This window comes from Pteropus vampyrus, unplaced genomic scaffold, assembly GCF_000151845.1.
Source record: "Pteropus vampyrus isolate Shadow unplaced genomic scaffold, Pvam_2.0 Scaffold254, whole genome shotgun sequence".
Taxonomy (NCBI): Eukaryota; Metazoa; Chordata; class Mammalia; order Chiroptera; family Pteropodidae; genus Pteropus; species Pteropus vampyrus.
In genome coordinates, this window is record NW_011889035.1 from 57,870 (window position 1) to 77,726 (window position 19,857).

Here is a 19,857-nt window from a genome sequence, read left to right on the forward strand (position 1 = left end):
AATAGAATTATTTTTTACAGGTATTGTGACATACTGTAGTAGTTTATTATCATCATCGTCAATTACATATGAATCAATATCATTGATTCGATATAAAACTAAAAAATATTTGTAAACTTATAAATCTCACATGTCTGAACTTTTTAGATCTAGGAATTACTATAGAAACTTTAGTATTAAGTAGCTGTGGATAGTAGAGATGATAAGGAAGACAGATACAGACAAGTAAAAGGGAAGTAATGCTTGAAAGAATCCGTTAGGCTGTACAGAAGCTTTAGGGTTATAAGAGAAGGACCAGTACTATAAGAAGAGAAAAACAAGGAAAAAGGAAATATTTATTTTATTGGCAGTTGGATATAATTGACCGTATTTTCTCACTTGTCTACTCTCATATTCAGATGAGTAGTTTTATTCACTACTCTCTTTTTGAGGAATTATAGGACTCGCTTAGATTCCAGTATGTTGATTGAGGTGTAATTGCAGCCCTGGAGCTATTTTTGGGGTAGTTTGGCTTCCCTGTGACTCTTCACACTTGATGTTGAGGCATCAAGCCCAGTAGTTAAGGAAGAATAGGTTTGAAATCAGTCTTGAGTTTGAGTCCTGATCTTTACTTCCTAGTTGCATGTACTGGAACAAGTAGTTTAATTTCAATGAGCCTCAGTTTTCTTATTTATAAATAAGGTTAACAATACTTATTTCTCAGGATTGTTTGTGTATTAAGGGACATATATGCTAAGAGCTATGCCTGAAACAGTGATTGTAAATAAATACAGATGTGAATGGAAAATGAAGATGTGGAAGATAATTATGTCAGCTTGAAATTAAATGGCCATGAACTGTAGATTTGTGCAAAAGACTCTAAAGAAGTTTCCTGTAACACTGGAATATAGTATGATAACAAGTTTTGAAGGTGTCCCTGTCTAGCATAGAAATCAAAGTTGACATTTAGGGATGGCAGATTTGACCAAGGACTCTGTTATTAATCAAAACCCATGCTACTGCAGGACTGTAGAGTGAACAAGTAAGTTTTAAATGTAGATATTACAGATTTTCCTCTTATCAAGTGTGATTGCTGAATATAAAATACCCATAGTAATAGAAAAGATAATGTCTAATGAATACAACTTTTTAAAAATCAAATTTATAAAATCAAAACTCCTTCACTTTTTAATGACACCTCCTGAGTTCTTTCGAATTTGCATTTCTAACAAAGACATATATTCTACCATTTTCCACGTGAGTGGTGAGGAACTTAGCCTGGGAAAGGACAGATAAAAGTATGTACCATTGGAAAATAAAAAGTTATATTCCATCAGAGTGTACTAGTCCCCATTTACAAACTAACATTCCAGGATTTGTGAAAGTAAACTGGACTAATTTAACTCCCAATGTGTTGGGAACTAAATTGTCTATAAATCCAGGCTTAAAATGTCTGCACTGACTTTACCCACTCATTTGTATTCATAGCTCAGTTCGAAGCAAGACCACCTTACTGAGATACTAGAGTTGGTTTAAATGAACATGTCCCATTGCTTGAGACCTCATATCCAGTGACTTCCAAGTTAGGACAATACGTAGTATTTATGGTACTGACTATCCCAGTACTGCGCTCACCTTAATTTTTTCTCCATAATTGATAATGACAAGCAGAATCCAATACACAGTTTGAGATCTTAAAAGTAGGATCATCTGAAGATGAGAGGACAATAGTCTTAAGAGATTTTCTTTGTGTTATTAGACTTCTTGAAATTTAGCTGCTACTTGATTTTCCTCATTACATATGTAAACCCGGTGGCCATGGAGACCTCAGATCTTACATTGTCATAGGCAATCTTGTATTTTGAAAGAAAAACCTTTTTTTCTCTTCAAACTAGTATTGGTAATTTCATAATAAAATATTTTGTTTATCCCTGCCAATTCGCTTGTGATGACCCAGGTGGAGAGACACAAACAGGCAGGAAGGTAGACAAGACACCTCCTGGCCCTTTAGGAGCTCTGAATGTGATTTCCTTTCCACTCCTCCCCACCCCCAACATGCACACACTCATACAGTCTGCTAATGAACATTTCCTCAGTGCTCACCCAGCTTTCGCTAGGGTGCTCAGTGGTGTCATTTACAACATATTGAAAAATGAAAATGATATCCTCGGGGGTGTAATATAGATCTGAAAGGGAAAATACATTCCCTGGCCGGGGATTTCTTAAACATTTACAGCTGATGTAGTAGCTGTGTAGAGGTTGGGGAATTTCCCCAACCTTCCCCACTCAGCCTAGGCCGAGACTGAGCTAGGCAAGCGCCGTGAGACGCGCAGGCTTCGGGATTTACCTCTTCAGCCACTGGGAGGCCCTCTGCGTTCCCCTTTTCCTCGGTGCCTGGCTGCAATTACTCACTCGTGCAGTGGCACCAGCCTTCCACCAGGGAGCCTCGGATACGCTCTCCCGCCCGCCCCCTCCGCCCCCCTCCGCCCCCCCATCTGCAGCTTGCTGGCTCTCTCTTTCTCCCTCTCTGTCTCACTCACTCTCTTTCTCTCCCTCTCCTATCCGAGCACAATGAAAGCCTGTGTATCGCCGTGACTCCGGGCAGTGGAGCCAGTGTCAGCAAAGCGGCTAACAGACGGGAAAGAGAAAGGAAAATACAAGCTACTTTTTTTTTTTTCCATCTATAAAGCGGAGCAATACAAGAGATAGAACCACATTGCTTATTGCGAGTCCAGACCCTCAGATCCACTGGCCCGGATGGAATGTACAAAAGTGGACAGAAAAGTGGCTGGACATGACTCGGTGCAATTTGCTGGAAGTTTGTAAGTTTGACCATCGTTTGTAAATTACTCTCGGAAGAGTTTGTCTCTCGATACTGTATTAGAATAGAGCCGGGGGTGAGGGATAGGAACCTAAGCGGGAAAGAAAAAAAAAATGTGTTGAAAGATCTCTCTCAGTGGCTAGCGACTTCAGACTGCTTTCATTTAAGGCTAGGAAACCTTAGAGGGAATGAGGATTTTTACCGCTGATTGGATTAGCTGAAGAAAAAAGCATGATACAAAAGTCCAGTTACTGACATTGTTAACAATTGAAAAGCTGTCTCCCTCTTTTGGGAAAAGACAACATCCTACAGTCTTCCAAAGAGGAGAAAACACCGGAGCGAAGGGAAAGGGAGGAGAAATTAAAAGGCAAAAGACGGGCTCTCTTGATTTTTGTACATTTTGAACATTGACTTCAAAACCTTCTGAAACAGCACTTTCTTTTTTAACCTGAGGAAAAGTAAAGGCTGCGGGTTACATAGACCATGGTAGAAATGTGTTTCTCTTCAGAAACATCCCCATAAAGAAATTTCCGAAACAACTAGGTGAGGGGGGAGTCCAGTTCTCTATTAATACCTCTCTCAATTCCCTTTGCTGTCTGTTTCTGTCTCTGGCTTGACAATCCCTGAATTCTTGCTCTACCCCCTAGATCACGTGTTGACAAAGTACCTAGTGGCTCTTGTCAGTTTGGTGGGGGGTCGGGGTGAGGGGGTGGAAAACCCCACCAACTCTGTACAACTTCTCCAGAGCTGTCAAACGCAATTAGAGTAAGTTGATCACCGCTTTTTTCCAACTTATCCTCTGTGATTGGTTTCTGTTCTTGCTCCTCATCCTCTTTTTACTAACGCCCCTCCCCCATACCTCCACTGCTCCCCACAACCTCTGAAGATCTCCATTCATGTGGCCCTGAACACTGAACCCACATCGTCAAAAACAGATTTGCTTGCAATAGCCAGCAGTAGCCTCCTTCCACCTCACCATCCCAGAGGCAGCAATCATTGTGTCCACTAAGATGGGGGACACAGCGCCCCCGCAGGCCCCCACAGGAGGACTAGGGGCGGCCCCTGGGGCGGGGCTCCTTGGAGGGGGCTCTGTCACCCCAAGAGTGCACAGTGCTATCGTGGAGCGCCTCCGGGCTCGGATCGCCGTCTGCCGCCAGCATCACCTGAGCTGCGAAGGACGCTATGAACGGGGTAGGGCTGAGAGCTCAGACCGGGAAAGAGAGAGCACCTTGCAGCTCCTGAGCCTTGTACAGCATGGCCAGGGGGCAAGGAAGACTGGCAAACACACCAAGGCCACAGCCACTGCTGCCACCACTACAGCCCCTCCACCACCCCCTGCTGCCCCTCCTACAGCCTCCCAAGCAGCAGCGACAACAGCCCCACCGCCCCCACCAGACTATCACCATCACCATCAGCAGCATCTGCTAAACAGTAGCAATAATGGTGGCGGTGGTGGGATCGATGGGGAGCAGCAGCCACCAGCTTCAGCCCCAGGGGACCAGAGGCACTCAGCCCTGATTGCGGTAAGGCACCTGGTTTTCTCATGATTCTGGCTGTGTTCGTGTGGCCTTCTATGAAGGTAGAGCTTACCTTGGCCTGATGTGGAGTGGACAGCAGTTAAAAGGGCCAAGATGTCACCTGACTACTTCAAAGGCCATTGGGTGTGCCGTATGTGTGGTTTATACTCTTACTCATCAAGTTCTGCTCGTACTCATTCATGGGTTTTCCTCTACTTGTAAGGTATTCCTTAAGTGGTAAGAAGCCTGAGTTTTCCAGAGGTTCTCTGAGGTCCACAGCTTGTAGAAGAGGTAGCTTCAATCTGGCAAGATCTGAGCCACTGAGCAAGGCCAGGTCTCAAGGATACTCCTGCTTTGACTAGCCAGCTCTAATTAGGCCCAACAAGCCATTCTTCAGCTGAAAATATTTATCAGTCCAACTGACCTTTATGAAAGCATTTTCCTTCTTGTTCCATTCCCCTCCACCCCCCTTTGAAGTGGCCCTTTCCCCTTGGGTTAAGAGAACCCAAGTGCTGATTTCCAACATAGAAATTCCCTGAGTGTTCTCTCAGTAAAAAACAATATTTGGAGGGAGATATCCCAAAGACAATGAGGGAATATTTTTAAGAGGTCTACTCCCTGATTTCCTATAGACTCCAGTCCCCTCTCCCATCTAGCTTCTCTTCATAGGCACTACAGGTAGGTAGTGCCAAATTACAGCGTTTATTAAAGTAGGCAGGCACAAAGGGGCTATTTCCATGCTTTCACCCTAGGAAGTACCTTGTCTTCAGCCACTTCTGGTGACAGGACCTCAAACCTGAAAGTTCTGATCAAATTTCTGACTGGAAGTTCTTCCTCAGAGGCACAGACACACCCAAGCCCAGAGGGAGTATCCCCTGAATCATTGGTTCTTGACGCCAGTCCTGGTCAGGTGACTGCCTGCCGTGTGCCCGCTTCCCCCAAAGCTGCTGGGCCAGCGGCCTCTGGGTAGAAGGTGGAGCCCCGCAGCCCTGCAAGCTTCCTCCATTTCGGAGTTCTGTAGGGCTCCTGAGATCCTGTGTCCTCTCATAGCACAGCTCCAGTTTGCCTAAGTCAGCCCAAATGAAAGTCAGCAACAGGAAATGGCCAGGCAAGCCGAAAAGTACTCAAAAAGCTCAAAGGAAGGAGGACACTGTGTTGAACTTCTCCAAAGGAGTTTGAAAAGATGCTCTAGCAGAGGACACCCTGCAGACAAGCCCATAAGGATCCCCCTTATTCCTGGCCTGGGTCTGTGGTGATGAAGTTTCCAGAAACTCTGGGGGCTAGGAGGGTGCTCTTCCCCTCTCCCCCACACACATTTTGCTTGGGATGCCTAGAACTGCAACTTCCTGGCGCTAACTCCAGATGAAAAATAACTGCTAACAGTTAAACTGCCCAGTGTTTGCTGTTTTATCCTTGAATACAATTAGCTTGTGGGGTTCTGTTAGAGCTTCAAAGCCTAATTTCCTTTCCGTACCACCTGCTCTATTCTCGCCTCTCCCTGGAATTCGTTAGGAGAGCAATGGGAGTTTGTTTTATGAAGGAGAGATGCTGAGGTAGGGCGGGGGGCAAAGAATCACTCGAATGGAGAGAAGAATGAGGTTTGTATGCATGTGTGTGTCATTGGCATCTGCAGCCAAAAGTGTCTAAATGCCTTGATTGTCCCCAGTAAATTTATAATCTGTCTGCAAGTCTCCCAATAATACGGCTTTGTGTGGCTTCATGGTCTCCTGGTAAGTGTTTCTGGGGATGACACAGGGACCGAGGCACCCAGCCCTTCTTAGTAGAGAAGACTGATCTCTGTACTGGGTGCCAAGACTGGATGTGGTCTTCATATCCCAGGCTCTGCAAGGAAAGTGGCATGTCTGCTCATGGCCTTGTTCTTTTGCTCTTTGCTCTTATCCAACTTGGAAGTAAGATGAGGCTGCCCTCTTTTACTTGGGGGTTTTGGGACCTGAAATGAAACCAACTTCAGTGATTATTATAACTTTACGATTAGCAATATCCATGCTGTGAGGATGTGAGAGAACAGTGTCTGGCCTTTCCCGACTGAAGGCTTGCTTACTGCTGCAGAAGTCAAAGGTGGCTGCCGTACCACTCCTATTCAAAGACGGAATATGTTTTCTCCTAACCACCAACCATCACCTAAAACAGTCCCTTAGAGCATCGCCCTCTCTGACTGCAGTGATGATGAGCAGGGCAGTGTGAGTTTAACGCCTTGGAAAGAGCAGTTCATTCCTAATGGTTGCTTTTCATTGAAAATGTGTGGCATTGCAAGGGGTGACCCACCACCCCGCTTTGGGTTTTTGGAAATTCCCTTCTTCATTTTAGCTTCTAAATTTGGTACTTTGTTACTGAGCATGGTACTCAGAGATGGTGATGCACGTACTGTATTAACCTGATAACATTGTGTCTGAAGGGAGGCCTGGGCATTTGGGAGTGATTCACCAAGCGCATTAGATCTGCAGGTCTCACTTCACTCAGGCTCTTTTTATTTTCTGAAACACTATTAATTTAAAGGAACCTTTACGCAGAAATGAGTGTCAGAATTCCTTCCTAATTGTGTTGCTACTGTGTCCATAACCAGATTTATTTCTGTCCGGGTGTGTTGAATGTATCACTATAATAGTTCATTCGTATGCCGTAAGTGGCCATAAACGTCCTTTGGAGAAAGGCAGAGAATATTGATCATCTAAAATCAAATATACACTGTGTTCTCAGATGAAAGCTCTGTGTTCTGCATACCTGCTAATGCAATGCCTTGTATGTCGTCGGTAATAGCTGAATGAGGGTGAAAGGAGAACTTCTGTTCCATGGGATAGTGTTAACTTTGAGGGATGTTATACTGCAAGAAATATGTACTGTCTGAGCTTTTTTCAATAGCCGAAGATTCAAGAACAATGCAAGAATAACCTCCAAGCCAGTTCTAATTCTGTCCACATTGAGAGACTAATTCTGCAGCCCTTACTCAGCCAGTTTCTTCATTTAGCTCAAGTACAGGCTCAGGGGAAGCCCCATGGCTGCATGAACTGCAGGAATAGGGCCTTTCAGAGGGCCCAGATTGTAGAGCTTTGAGCAGATCCGCATTTCTAACCACTTGGAGCAGCCTTTAGGCACTAAATCATTTCCTGGTGAAGTATGTTTGAATCTCTGAATGAACTGTGAAACTGAATAATTGCTGGTCCATGGAACAGTACAGTTTAGAGCTTCCGTGGTGCATTATTAATCTTTCCCTTTTGCCTGAGACAAGCTCTTTTTCTGTTGCAAAGACTGTGTTGCTAGGATGGATAGATAAGTGGTTCCAAGTCATCTTTGGCTTTAGAGATTATCTTTTCTCTAATGTAGTGTGGAGGAAAGAAAGCAGATCAGACAAGGAGTCTGCATCCTCCGTTCTGTGCCTGCTTGATCACTACCAGCTGGGCGACCTAGGACAAGTTACTTAGCAGTCATGTGTAAAACAGAGAGAACAATAACGCTGCCCTAGCTTGTTGAGAGAAGCAAATGAATGTGTTTCCGAACAGGCTTTGGAAAAATAAAGCACTGCAGAAATGCAAGGCATTACTAGTAGTATTACTAATAATAAACTACTAAACAATGAATTATAATACCAGTTTTTCCAGGGATTAAAATTGTACTTAAGCTTGCAGTTGTCTGTTTTAAATGGTGAAATAGCTTTTATTGTAAATAGAGGGATTAGTATTTCAAATTCAGTGCTGTTAAGATAAGACTGAGATGTCAGTGCTTAAGTATTCCTGAAGGTCCCCAAAAATTCTGGTTAACATGGGCAATGCTGTGAAAGTGTTTAGGGTCTTCGAAAGCAAGTCCTTTGCAGCCCCCTGCGTGGCCCTGAGCAGCTTTGGAAAGGTGTGTCCACCAGAGTGTCTAAGGAATATTAGAAAAGTCGTTTGCACAAATGGCATGGGAAAGTTAAATATTTTGTCAACAATAGTCTAAAATGTTAATTGTTAGCTTAAGAAAGTCAAACAAGTTAAATCACTGCCAGAGTCTCCTGGTTATTTTTAACTGATAATAATCAAGTTTCCAATTGACAATTCAAAATTGGAAAGCTGTATAAGAGGCTGAAAACAAAAATACTTTATCGCCTAGATCTGGGTGTCTGTAGCTGTCTATGTGATGAATGTCCTCCCAGGACGGTGATACGAGTGTTTACATTATTTATATATGCAGCCATCATCTCCTTAAGAACTGTCCTATTTTTGTTCTCTTTTCCAGAACAAAGTAATAAGGAGAGAGTTCTTATTTATCCAGGACCTTCCTACCACTTCTTTCAAGTAAATACAAGTATAAGGTCTCACAAAGGCAAAAAAGTTCAAGTGGAGAGAGAAATCCTTTATCAAAAATTGACAGAAAGTTTGCTTTGACAGCAAAGTGATGTTATTATGTCAACCAAGATGTCTTGCTTGTTTAGGTCAATGTTTATATACAGACATCATCTGCTTTCTTTGAAATAATGTCATTGCTAGGTGATGTTCATAAAATTTTTTTAAGCCTTAAATTTTTTTTTTTGTTTGTTTGTTTGTTTTTTTATGGTGACCCTGGTTAACGAAATTCAATAAGTTTCAGGTATATTAAAGTTTCATATTGTATGGCTTCCCTATGCAAGTACCAAGACAAGCATGGGTTTTCAAATGTTCTTAGACATAACAATTAAATATGACTAAAAGTGTGGCTATGATGAGCTGTTTTTGTTTTTATAAATATATGTGTGTTTCGCACTGCTATTTAATCTTAAAAAGTCTAAAAGGAAATTCGAAAAAATATATATTATCTATTTCTGCTATGCATGGCAGCTAAACCATTCTGAACGAATTCTAGTATTTCCTTGCTCTTTAATCCAGTCCCTTATATATGATCACAGGCAAGGTCCTGTTTAATGAAAACAGTTCTAAATTCTTTCTTCTGCATTTTCATGCTAATTTCCCTCACACTGTAACAGGCTCTGTGGAAGAATAGACAGAAAAACAGCTAAAGACGTAGTCCCTGCTTACTTACAGTCTAGCAGGCAAATCAAGACCACATCAATAAAGTAACAGCAAAAGTACTAACTAGGTAGAATGGACCAAAACTGACAGAAAATCAGAGGAAGAGAGGAATATTTACTGAGCTCTAGAATGTACAAGGCGCTTTTATTACTTATGTAATGCCTTACAAAAAAAAACAAAAAACAAAAAACAAAAAAAAACAGGCTTGTTAGCAACATTTGCCCCATTTTACAAATAAGGAACTTGAGGTTTAGAGATGTAGTAAATGAAAGAATTTAATGCATAAATTTTATAGTTCAGCCTGTGTTCAGATTTCAGATCCCTACTTTGCACCTGCTAACTATATGAGCTTGGGGAAATAATTATGTTCTTTTTCGGGTGTCAGTATTTTCATCTGTAAAATAAAGCTGATATTCTTTAGCATAAACAGTCAGCATAGTGCCTGACCATAGTGCTCAAAACGTGAGGACTGTTGTTAGTGGTCGGTAGGAGAGAGATTCAAATCCAGGCCAGGGAGAGCTTTATGGAAAATGTGGTTCACCAGCAGTCTGGGAAAAGGGAGAGAATATGGAAATGTGGAATGGGGTAGCTAAGTGTGGATGGGCATGAATGTTAGGTGTTTGGGGACAAAGAGTGAAGCCTGACTGACATTGTGGTTGGGAACAGGTGAGGCGGATCCACTTCCTGGAGAGTCTGGGGCTCTCTAGCAAGAGTAAAATCAAAAGTCTGGAAAATGGTAGGGCAAGGATGGCTCAGAGGAGTCAGCATCTATGAAGCAATAACAATCCTTCATATACTTGAAGACAAGTATTACATTTCCCCTCCAGCAGGCTCTTCTCATAGCGCATTGCCTAAGTGTTCTGTATTACCTATCTTCAAGTCCCTTGAGCTGCTTAATGCCTTGCTATTTACACACTTCTCCCGTTCACAGTGAGTTATATACAGCATGACATGGCCTTTGGCATCAAAAGGAGATAGTTTTAAAAGCATACTAGCTAGACTCAAAAGAGAAACTAAAAGAAGCAGAACCAACTACACCTCTCTTCTCAGGTTCACTGCGCCTTCCAGGGCAAAAAAGAATTGCCCTGTGGGTAAAAGTGTATTCTCTTGATATGTAAACTGATCTTCTCAACAAATGAGTTTGCTTGTTTACTAACTTGGAAAAGGTGTTTTCATTAAAAAACATTGTGAGCAGAAATTTATGAGAAACTATGATTCTGGAAGATCTTTGAGATTTACTTATTTTCTTGCTCACTTGCTTTTTAATAGATGTGTTACAGATCTTTTACTTGCCTTAAGGTTTAGTAGGATACCAGTTTCCCCTACTCGGTCCATGTTCACAGGGTACAGGAAAGGTACCCTTTGGAAAGATGGCAGAGGAGAAAAGCCAACAGTGCTTTCCCTCCTGGATTCAAGGCATGATGCTAGGATGCTGACCATAGCTAGGGGGCTATCTACCTATGGCTGCCAGCTTCATCACTTTCCTACACATATCTAAGAAACAAATGTGGAAGGATAAGAGTTGCTTCATTTCCTTATAAAGGGGATAAAGAGAGAAGTTCATATATGCTCCACAAGGCATAAAAAAGGCTAGAGAGTCAGGCCCTATTGCCAAACGAATGGCTATGAAAATGGGCAGGTAACAGAATTTATATGCACTGTGCTCTCTATGGGTCTTAATGGTTTTAGCAAAGATTCTGAAATTTCATGTCAAGATTTGTGGATGTGGGTGCTTTTTATGGTTTGGAGAAATTGTCCATTAGTTCAATAAAGGATCATTGAACAGCTAGTCTGTCCCATGGGAATTAATGTATTCAGATGGTCAATTTGATATAGCCTTTGCCCTCTTAGTATTTATAGTCTAAAGGGAATATGGGTGGGGCTAGAAGTAGAAGTGTTCAAGTTGGCTGTTTAAGGAAGCAAGGCAACATAGCAGTTAAGAGCCTGGGGTCAGGGGCGAGACTACCTGGTTTGAAATCACAGCTCTTCCACTTAATAGCTGTGTCTTCTTGGGTAAGGTAATTAACCTCTCCTGCCTCAGTTTCCTCACCTATGAAATGGAACACCTTTGCAAAGAACTGACTACTTAGGATTGTTGAGTAAATGATGTAAGTACCTGCCACCTAGTAGAAGCTCAATAAATTTTAGCTGCTGTTGTTATTAATGTGAGAAGTGACATGTTCGAGTCAGATTCATAGTTTTCTCAGCCCTGGATTCTCTCTCCAGAAATGTGTCAGGGACATTTTGTAAAAGGACATGGCTCCTCTCTTTAATATTTACTTAAAATGGTTAGTGAGGGATATCATATTACCCAGTTTCCCTAAATAGTTTAATATGGAGATGTCATCTGGGATAGATTTGCATTTTCCTGGAATGGGTTTAAATTGTGTCCTCCTTGAGAACAGGATCAATTAATATTTCCTCAATTCCTGAGATTCTAGGACTCCTAATCGAGAACTTTACTGGGGTATTTATTTGACTTTTTACTTCTTCTACAATAGAGGCTGGGTTTCCATTCAGTTGCCCAGCAAGTGTGGCATGTGGGCTTTGTGGGTAAATTGGGAAATTTAAACTATTGAAAGTTTGGAATCATTAGAACTGAATAGCCCAAATTTACCATTTAACTAAATTATTAATTCAGAGTGATGAATAATTCTTAAGTGAATCTGGTTACAGAGTCACAAAGAGTTAGAAGTTCCCTGCTATGGAGATTTAAATTTATGCTCTTGAAAGCCGGATTTCTGGCTCAAGTTGCTAAAGAATCAGTTAACTAACTCACTGTGGCTGTGAATGAACAGGCATCGGGAGTTTGCCCTCTTCTCAACACTGACCTGGAGCATGTTGAAAATTTTATGCCTTGATGTGGTTGGTTCTTAGCTTGGAATCTCGGCTTTGCTCAGTACCTCTAAAGTGTGACTTCCCATAAGAAACAGGAGGAAAATTTGCCAAGACTTCAAAGCAATTTTTAGTGATGGTAATTCTTAATTAAAAGCACAATGTTTCTATGAAGAAGTAACAGGATTAGAGTAAGAATAGTCTTGTTGGGTGCATGATGTTTGGATGTTTGGGTGAGGATAGATTTATTGGCTCTAATTCAGGGCAAAGAAAGTAGTCAAAATTATTTTATTTATTAGTTTGTTTATTCCCCATAATTGAAATGCACATTCCCCTCCACCTCTGGAAGGATAATATTCTTAGGAAATGTAGAATCAAACTCATGTTGGGTTTGTTTTGTTTTATATTGTTTTTACGGTGTTCCTGCTCCCTGAGTCATCGTGTCAGGTTCATATGTTAATATGGAATCATTAACGTTGTCGTTTTAAAAATTCTCTTTTGTCAGAAGTGTAGCTGAGTTATATTTGTGGATCTTTTCCAGCACACTAATAACTCTTACCCACATGAAGCCAACACCTTAAATTTCTCATTGTACAACAAAAGTTCTCTTCAGGTAGTTCTGACCGGTTTGAATAGAAAGTTACATGGAAAGTTACATGTCTGCAGGTTTTGTTTTGTTTTCAGAAAATTTATTTAAGGCAAAAGTTTGCTGCAGCTGCTAATAACTTACCAGGAGTTTGTTGGATACACAGTATAATCTCTTAGAGTCATGGTAACCAGGGTGCAAAAAAAAGTGGCTTAATTGAATACAATATGTACTGTACTGTGTCTTTGGAATGACGATTGCCATACTTAAGTGTGCACTGCTCATTTCTGGAGGTCTCTGGAGTCTAAATAATGTAAAAATAAAAATATTCTCTGGCTAAGAAGCTTGAGAAACTAAGTTTTTTGTATTTGTTGTTCACTTAAGTGGACCGATACTTGCTAAACTGGCTAAGGCTTGCATATTTGATTGCCACACTTCATCATGTAATTTTAGACAGCAAAAGGTATGTGCTAGTGGTATTAACTCATTTGATTGTTTCACAGAAGTGTTGAAAAAGTGCAAAGTACAGACATAAGAGTAAACAGGAAAGAGCAGCGGTCCTCCTGACAGAAACAACTGGCAGAGGTTTTAGTTCAGTAAAGTTTGCGCCCAAGTCCTGTAGCCATTGCACCAAAGAGAGCTTCCTTTTCTCGCTTAGATTCTTTGCATGTGGATCTGTTTGCAGGCTCAGTCCCCCGGAGAGAGATTCTGAGCTGTCTTTGTGCTAAATTAAACATTAGTTTTCTCCTTGGGAACCTGATCTTCCATAGACTAGGCAACAATATCTTTCTGAGAGAGCTTCCAGCTATGCATTTCCCTAAGGAAGAGACCGGCTCAGGAGCCTTTTTACCTCTACTGTCTGTTTAGCTGGTTTGAGTGTGTGTTGCATGGGAATTGTTTTGTCTAACCAGGTCTAGAAGCCCCGAGAGCAAAGACTTGTACTCTATTCCTTGGTGTAATGCTGGAGGACTATTGCCGGCTTAGCATATAATACATGAAAATGGTCAGAGCAGCACCCAGATCATGGGAGAGCTCAACTATCCATGAGAAGAAATGTCCTTTGCTCATTCACTGCTTCCCAAATTCTGTACCCATGGCAATGAAAAGGAGTATGTTGCAAAATAAAAACCATCTTGTTTCTAGCCTTTTTTTTCATCTCCATCCTGCCCATCCCCCAGGAAGCTAATTCATATTGGTCTAAAAATAAGACACTCTTCTATCAGTTTGTAGAGTTGCATGAACTCTTAGAAAGAAAACGGACCGAACCCTCTCTTCATATATGAAAAAGCCCATTGGAAAGAAAATACTCCAAGATCCCATTGCAGTAGAGATAGGTCTAGAACTCAAGTTTTCTGACATCTACTCCAGGTTATAAAATGTGGTCCTTTTATTAAGGAGTTTTTATAAAACTATAAAAAGAACAGTTAGGGGTAATTGGGAATTTTTATTAAAGTTTTGCCAGTAGAAAAAGCATGGAGCTTAGAGCCTATGGTAGATTGTTTTTTAAATGATCACGATGTTTCCTTCCATTTCAAATTCCCCTTTGTAATGTGACTTCACCACTTCTCCCAGCAAAAAGTGGATGCTATTTCCCTCTTCGAATCTTAAATCGCCTCGTTTTATCCAAGAGTATATGACAGAAATGACTTTGTGCTGCTTCTGAGGATGGGCTTTAAGAAGCTCTCTTGGGCTTAAAATTTCTTAAGAGGATAAATCATGTGGTAAGTGTTCCTACCACAAATAATGATAATAATAGCAGGAGAAAAATTCGGGAAATGATAGATGTTTATGGTCTTGATGGTGGTGATGGTTTCACAGGTGTATACTCATCTCCAAACTTACAGAATTGTGTATGTTAAATATATACAGCTTTTTATATAACCATATCTCAATAAAGTGGCTTAAAAATAAAAAGAGGCCCTCTTAGAACACCGATGCCATCATGTAAAGAAGTTGGTTTAGCCAACTGAAGGATGAACATCCACAGGCAGAGAACCAAGGTGCCCCTGCCTCTAACCAGCACCAACTGCAACATGAGAGTGAGGCCATCTTAGGATAGCTAGTCCTCTAACTCAATGCAGCCATTTGAGTGAGTGAGCCCAGAAGAAATCAGCAGAGGAACCACCCAGCCAACCTAGAGAATCAGGTGAAATATTGCATTATTGTTTTAAGCAGCTAAGTTTTGGACTAGTTTGTAATTTAGCAAAAGGTTAACTGAATCAGAACCAGAAAACCTTAGTGTGGAAGATGGTCCGACCTCTAGGTATGTTACCCCAGGACTGGTTACTTCACATCTTTGAGACTCATTTTCTTCCTTTCATGATAATAGGACATATCTCAAAAGGTCATGAGGATTAAATGAGATAACACATGAAAGAACCTAACATGTGATCTGACACACAGTAGAACTTAACGAACACTAGTTTCCTTGCTTTCTCTTTTGTCTCTTCTCACCGTATTATAATTCAATTCCCACCCCCACCCCACTTAGTCTTCTCACTTTTACTTCATGGGCATCGATATTCTCATAGGCTTCCCCAGCTCACTGTTTCTCTGCAATTTATTTTTCCCTCCTGAATGATGGCCTGGTGCTGTCATTCCTCCTAACTACCAAATTTCCAGCGTTCTTGTTACGCTCCAGGGAACACATCTGCCTTCGGTAGTCTACCCTTAAAATAGAGAAGGGTTAACCTCATAAAGATGTCACTCTCCGTGTATTGTTACGCTGCCCTTGGGAGAGTCAAACAGCATAGCAAATATATATGGGCAATGTAATTGCATTCGATCTTCTAGGTCACATAAGACTTTACTAGCGAATACAGCGTACACAGGAGAAAGTAAGCATGTTCTGTCTTGAAGAGTGTTTCTAAACTCTATCCCCTCCCTTTTTTTTTTTAGGTAGCAAATTACCATAAGTCTCACATTTTTTCCATCTTACACTTCATTACAAATTATAAACAAAGAGGAAGTGATATAGTAACACTATATTATAGTTACTATACTTACTAGTGATGTAGTCAGAGTTCTGGCCTGGGAACTGGTCTTTGATGATCCTAGTGTTCCCACTGATACTAACTGGTAGGGCAGCTTAGTCAAGTCTATTTACCCTGCTGGTACTACTCTCCTTCTTGGAAAAACAAGGGGCACTTGGTGAGTGAGTGACTTGGATCACCTCTGAAGTCCCTTTTGGGTTAATACACTTTGAATTATTTCCCTGATATTTTGCTTTAGTTTTCCAAATTTCAATCTCTTCTTAAATATATCTGTTAGGAGCAATCCAAAGAAGGAAGATGACAAGGGTGACCATATTTTGTTTTTTAAAGGAAGTACTGGTGAGGAGGGTCTGACGTAACCTTGGGAACAAGGTCCAGGGAGGGACCTTGGCGAAGGGAGAGCATATAGCCATGTTAATTACTTAACATCGTCCTAGGAGCAATGAACAAATTACTCCGTATCTGACTCTATCTGTTTGGGTTTAGGGTTTCAGTATGAGAAACACAGTTGTAAGACTACAGTTTGATTCATTAAATTTCTTTTTAGAGGGAACACTGATTCCCCCACCCCCACCCCCATCCCTAGAACCTCCCAACTACACTAGGCAACATTTCTGTTGGGTAAAGAAGATTCCCAGTTGAATACTCTTGTGAAATAATACGTGATATATAAAATGAAAAGGAAAATATTCTCGGGATTTTTTTCTTCAGAAATCGACTAATGTTTTAGCTATGTGCATCGCTCTCTCCATCTGTTTGTCTCTCATATATATACACATAACAATTGAAAAGTGCTGATTAATGGATGGGATTTTATATGTGTCACCACTTCATTTTTAAAATATGCTTCTGCTTTAAAGGGAAACTACAGAGAAGAATCACTGAGAAATTGGCCCCGAGGAAGGGAATTCAATCCACTGCCTCCCCCTCTTTTTTTTTTCTTATCACTAAAACCCTAAGCAGAGGGTGTAATCACCTATTTCCCAAGGGCATCCTTAAGCCCTTCAAACTCAGATCTGTTGAGGGATTTAATAAAACTGGAAAAAAGGAATGCACAGGATCTGCTCCAAACAAACCAACAAAAGAAAATTTACCCAAGTAAATATTAAATCTAGAGAATTTCTTTGATAGCACAACTCCCTCCCTCCCTAGCTCTTGCTTTAGTTAGAGCACAGCTCTTCAGATTGCATCTTTATGACTCCTGGAATCTTTGGGGTCTGCAGATCACATCTTAGGCTCCAGGCCAGCCCAGTGCATTTTCTTTCACAAAGCGAGATATAACTAGCAGGAAGTCAAAAGAGTCATTTGGTTGTGGTTGTTGTTTTGTTTTGTTTCAAAGGGTAGACACACTCAGCCTTATTGTCTGTTAGATTAGAGCCATAGAGATGATGATTTTTTTTTTCTATAACTTCTAAACTCCTTAGCTTTTCTTCTGTTAAGATTTTTTTTTTTTGGATTTTTAGATGAAAATGTCTTGGCATTTTGCTATGCAACATGGCTTTTCTTTCTAAGAATACTAAGATAAAGGAAGTCAAAATTTTTTTCTTTTCCAATAGATGGGGTCTTACTTTTGCTTGTAAAATGTACCCCAAATCCCCCTCCTTCCCTTTCTTTCTTTCTCTCTCTCTCTCTCTCTCTCTCACACACACACACACACAGCCTTTGTTTACTATGATTATTTTTAGTATGTATAGACATACTTTGGTTATATGGGTGACTTTGCAGAGAAAATAGAAATGAGAAAATGCATTAAAGAGTATAGGAAAGATGATCAGTTTTAAAGGAAATTGCTGCAGAAAACAAGAGTATGCCAAATTGCAAAAACTAGAAAGAGACCATTAGACCACAACAGTAAATGGGAGTGAAAGAGACCTCCATTCTGGTTCAAGCTGTCCTGCTAACAGGGTGACCTTGGAGCTAGGCACGCCTCCTTTGATTAGTTTTCCCATCTGTAACCCAAGAGAGTTGGAATCCTCAACACTTTGCTAGGCCGCATTATTCTTGTAATAGAGGATTCAACTCAAATGTCACCTCCTTGGAGAGACCTCCCTAGCTATCCTAACTAATGTCCACACATACGATTGATCTCTCTCTCTCTCTCCTCTTTCCTTATCACTTTACCCCATTTTGTTGTCTTCAAAAGTTTTATCGCTTTCTGAATTTAGGTTGATTCCTTATTTGTTTGTGCATTTCCTATCCTTCCCCACTAGAATGTAAGCTCCATGAGACCAGGGACTTTATTTGTTTACTACATGTATCCCCAGCCCCAAGCTGGGAACGTTTTGGATTCACATTAAAGACTTGTTGAGTGAATAACCAGATTAGTGGCATTTAAACGGGAGATGCCTTATGAGTCTTTCAGAGATGAAGGTAGGAAAGAGAGGTAGAGAAATATGTGGTGGGCCTCCTAGATGTCCACCTCCTGTTTAATTATATATTCTTTCTCTCTCTCCCTCTCTATAAAGGTCTATCTATAGATATAGATATGTCTATATGACTTCATGTAATTAAAAACATGGTTCTAGTGCTACAACCCTTTGAAAGCTATAGGGGCATGATGATCTTTTAAGAGTCTTCTCAGACTGAACTTCTTTCTGTAGCCCCATCTCTCATAAGGAGAAAACACTGGTGCAAGAAAAAGGATGATGGAATAGAAGTTATGTATATTGTGTGCCTAGTGTATGCTGGGTCCTGTGTTAGGCCTTTGAGCCACACAGGAGTTAACAAAATTCTTGTTTAATGGAGTTTACATTTTAATGGGGGGGAGGGGCAGAGAGTAAACAAATAAATAAGTGAATGAGGTAAATGTAACACTGATACAATAATGCACAACTCTTTGTTTAGATGGGAGATTGATTTGGATCAATTAAAAGGAAGCGAATCTAGGAAGAGAAAAGTGATAACCGTAAACAAATGGCTACCCTCAGAGCTAGAAGATGGGCTCCTTGGCCAGTGCCTGCTCCGAGCCTGGACAGCTGCCTGCACAGTGGTCTTCCTGGTCCAGGCTTGGGTCAGTGTGAGCAAAAACCGGTTCTGATGTTTCTAGGTAGGAGGGTGGTCATGTCAGAATCTTTTGTGCCTTGGAGCTATTGTAATCATTTTGTTAGAAGTCATTAAGATTTGAGATCTAAAGAGAAACTGCTTAAAGGCATGTTTTGAGGAAAAGAAGAATATTGTCCCTCTTTTGGAATAGAGACAGAAAAGAAAGGGTCAGGAAATTAGCATCAGGACCCTAAAGAGGTAGAGGCATAGCAGGCCCTCAGGAGGCAGGCACAGGCAGTAACTGGTATTTGCAAAAATCACTTACATCATCTCACATGTACACAGACCATATAGTCCTCACAAAAACCCAAGTGTAGCTTTAAAAATTTTTACATATAGGAAACAGACCCTCATAAGTTGAGAAATGCTAATAATATCTTACTTTTAACTAGCTAATTTACAGCTTATCTAACATGTATACACAGATGACCGCACTTTGTTCTCTGGGGTATTATTACACCCATTCTAGAGATGGGTAAGAGGCTCATCTGTGTGTACCGGCCTGTGCTAACTCTTTTAGTGAGAAGCGATCGATCCACCCTCCTGACCCTGAGCCTGTGCAGGGTGCATGGCTTGCAAAGTTGAGTAGCTGGGCCCCAAATGTATCACTGAATTTGCATCTAAGATGAGGACATTGAAAGTCTTGAGCTTCCAGAAGCACACCCACACACACTTTGAAGCAATGACTCTCCTAGAAAGAATGGCAAGCATGAATGGAATGAGGATGTCAGACACGGAGGGCACATCAAGTCTAGAATAAGGGAGGCTGAAAAAAGCGTCTTGTTTGTTTGTTTGTTTGTTTCCTTCCTAAAAAAAAAATTAATAAGAAAAAAAACAAAGCGAAAAAAAAAAAGGTTTTTTTTTTTTTAATTTGTGAAAGCCCACACTTTGCTCCCTTTATTTCTTGTGAGTCTAGTGAGTCAACTCGGAGGTCTGAAGAGAGAGGGCTAAAGGCTGTTATGAAAAGAAACTTGATCTTGAGTCAGAGAAGCAGATTCATCTCTGAAATCAAGATCAGTCTCAGTTTTTCTCCTTGCTGTTGCTTATTTTGGAATGAATATCTTAGATGGAGCTTAAGGGAGAG

At 40.9% G+C, this 19,857-nt stretch overlaps 1 protein-coding gene across 2 annotated transcripts in view; it reads left to right on the forward strand.

Moving 5' to 3' along the window:
* The first annotated feature begins 2,471 nt into the window (after positions 1-2,471).
* Positions 2,472-19,857, forward strand: part of MAML2 (mastermind like transcriptional coactivator 2) — a 333,389-nt gene continuing 316,003 nt past the window's right edge. For both annotated transcript variants that reach the window (XM_011374723.2, XM_023520259.1), the window contains exon 1: positions 2,472-4,323. In XM_011374723.2, coding sequence (XP_011373025.1) covers positions 3,811-4,323 — 513 coding nt within the window. In that variant the 5' untranslated portion in view covers positions 2,472-3,810. The remainder of the gene's footprint in view (positions 4,324-19,857) is intronic.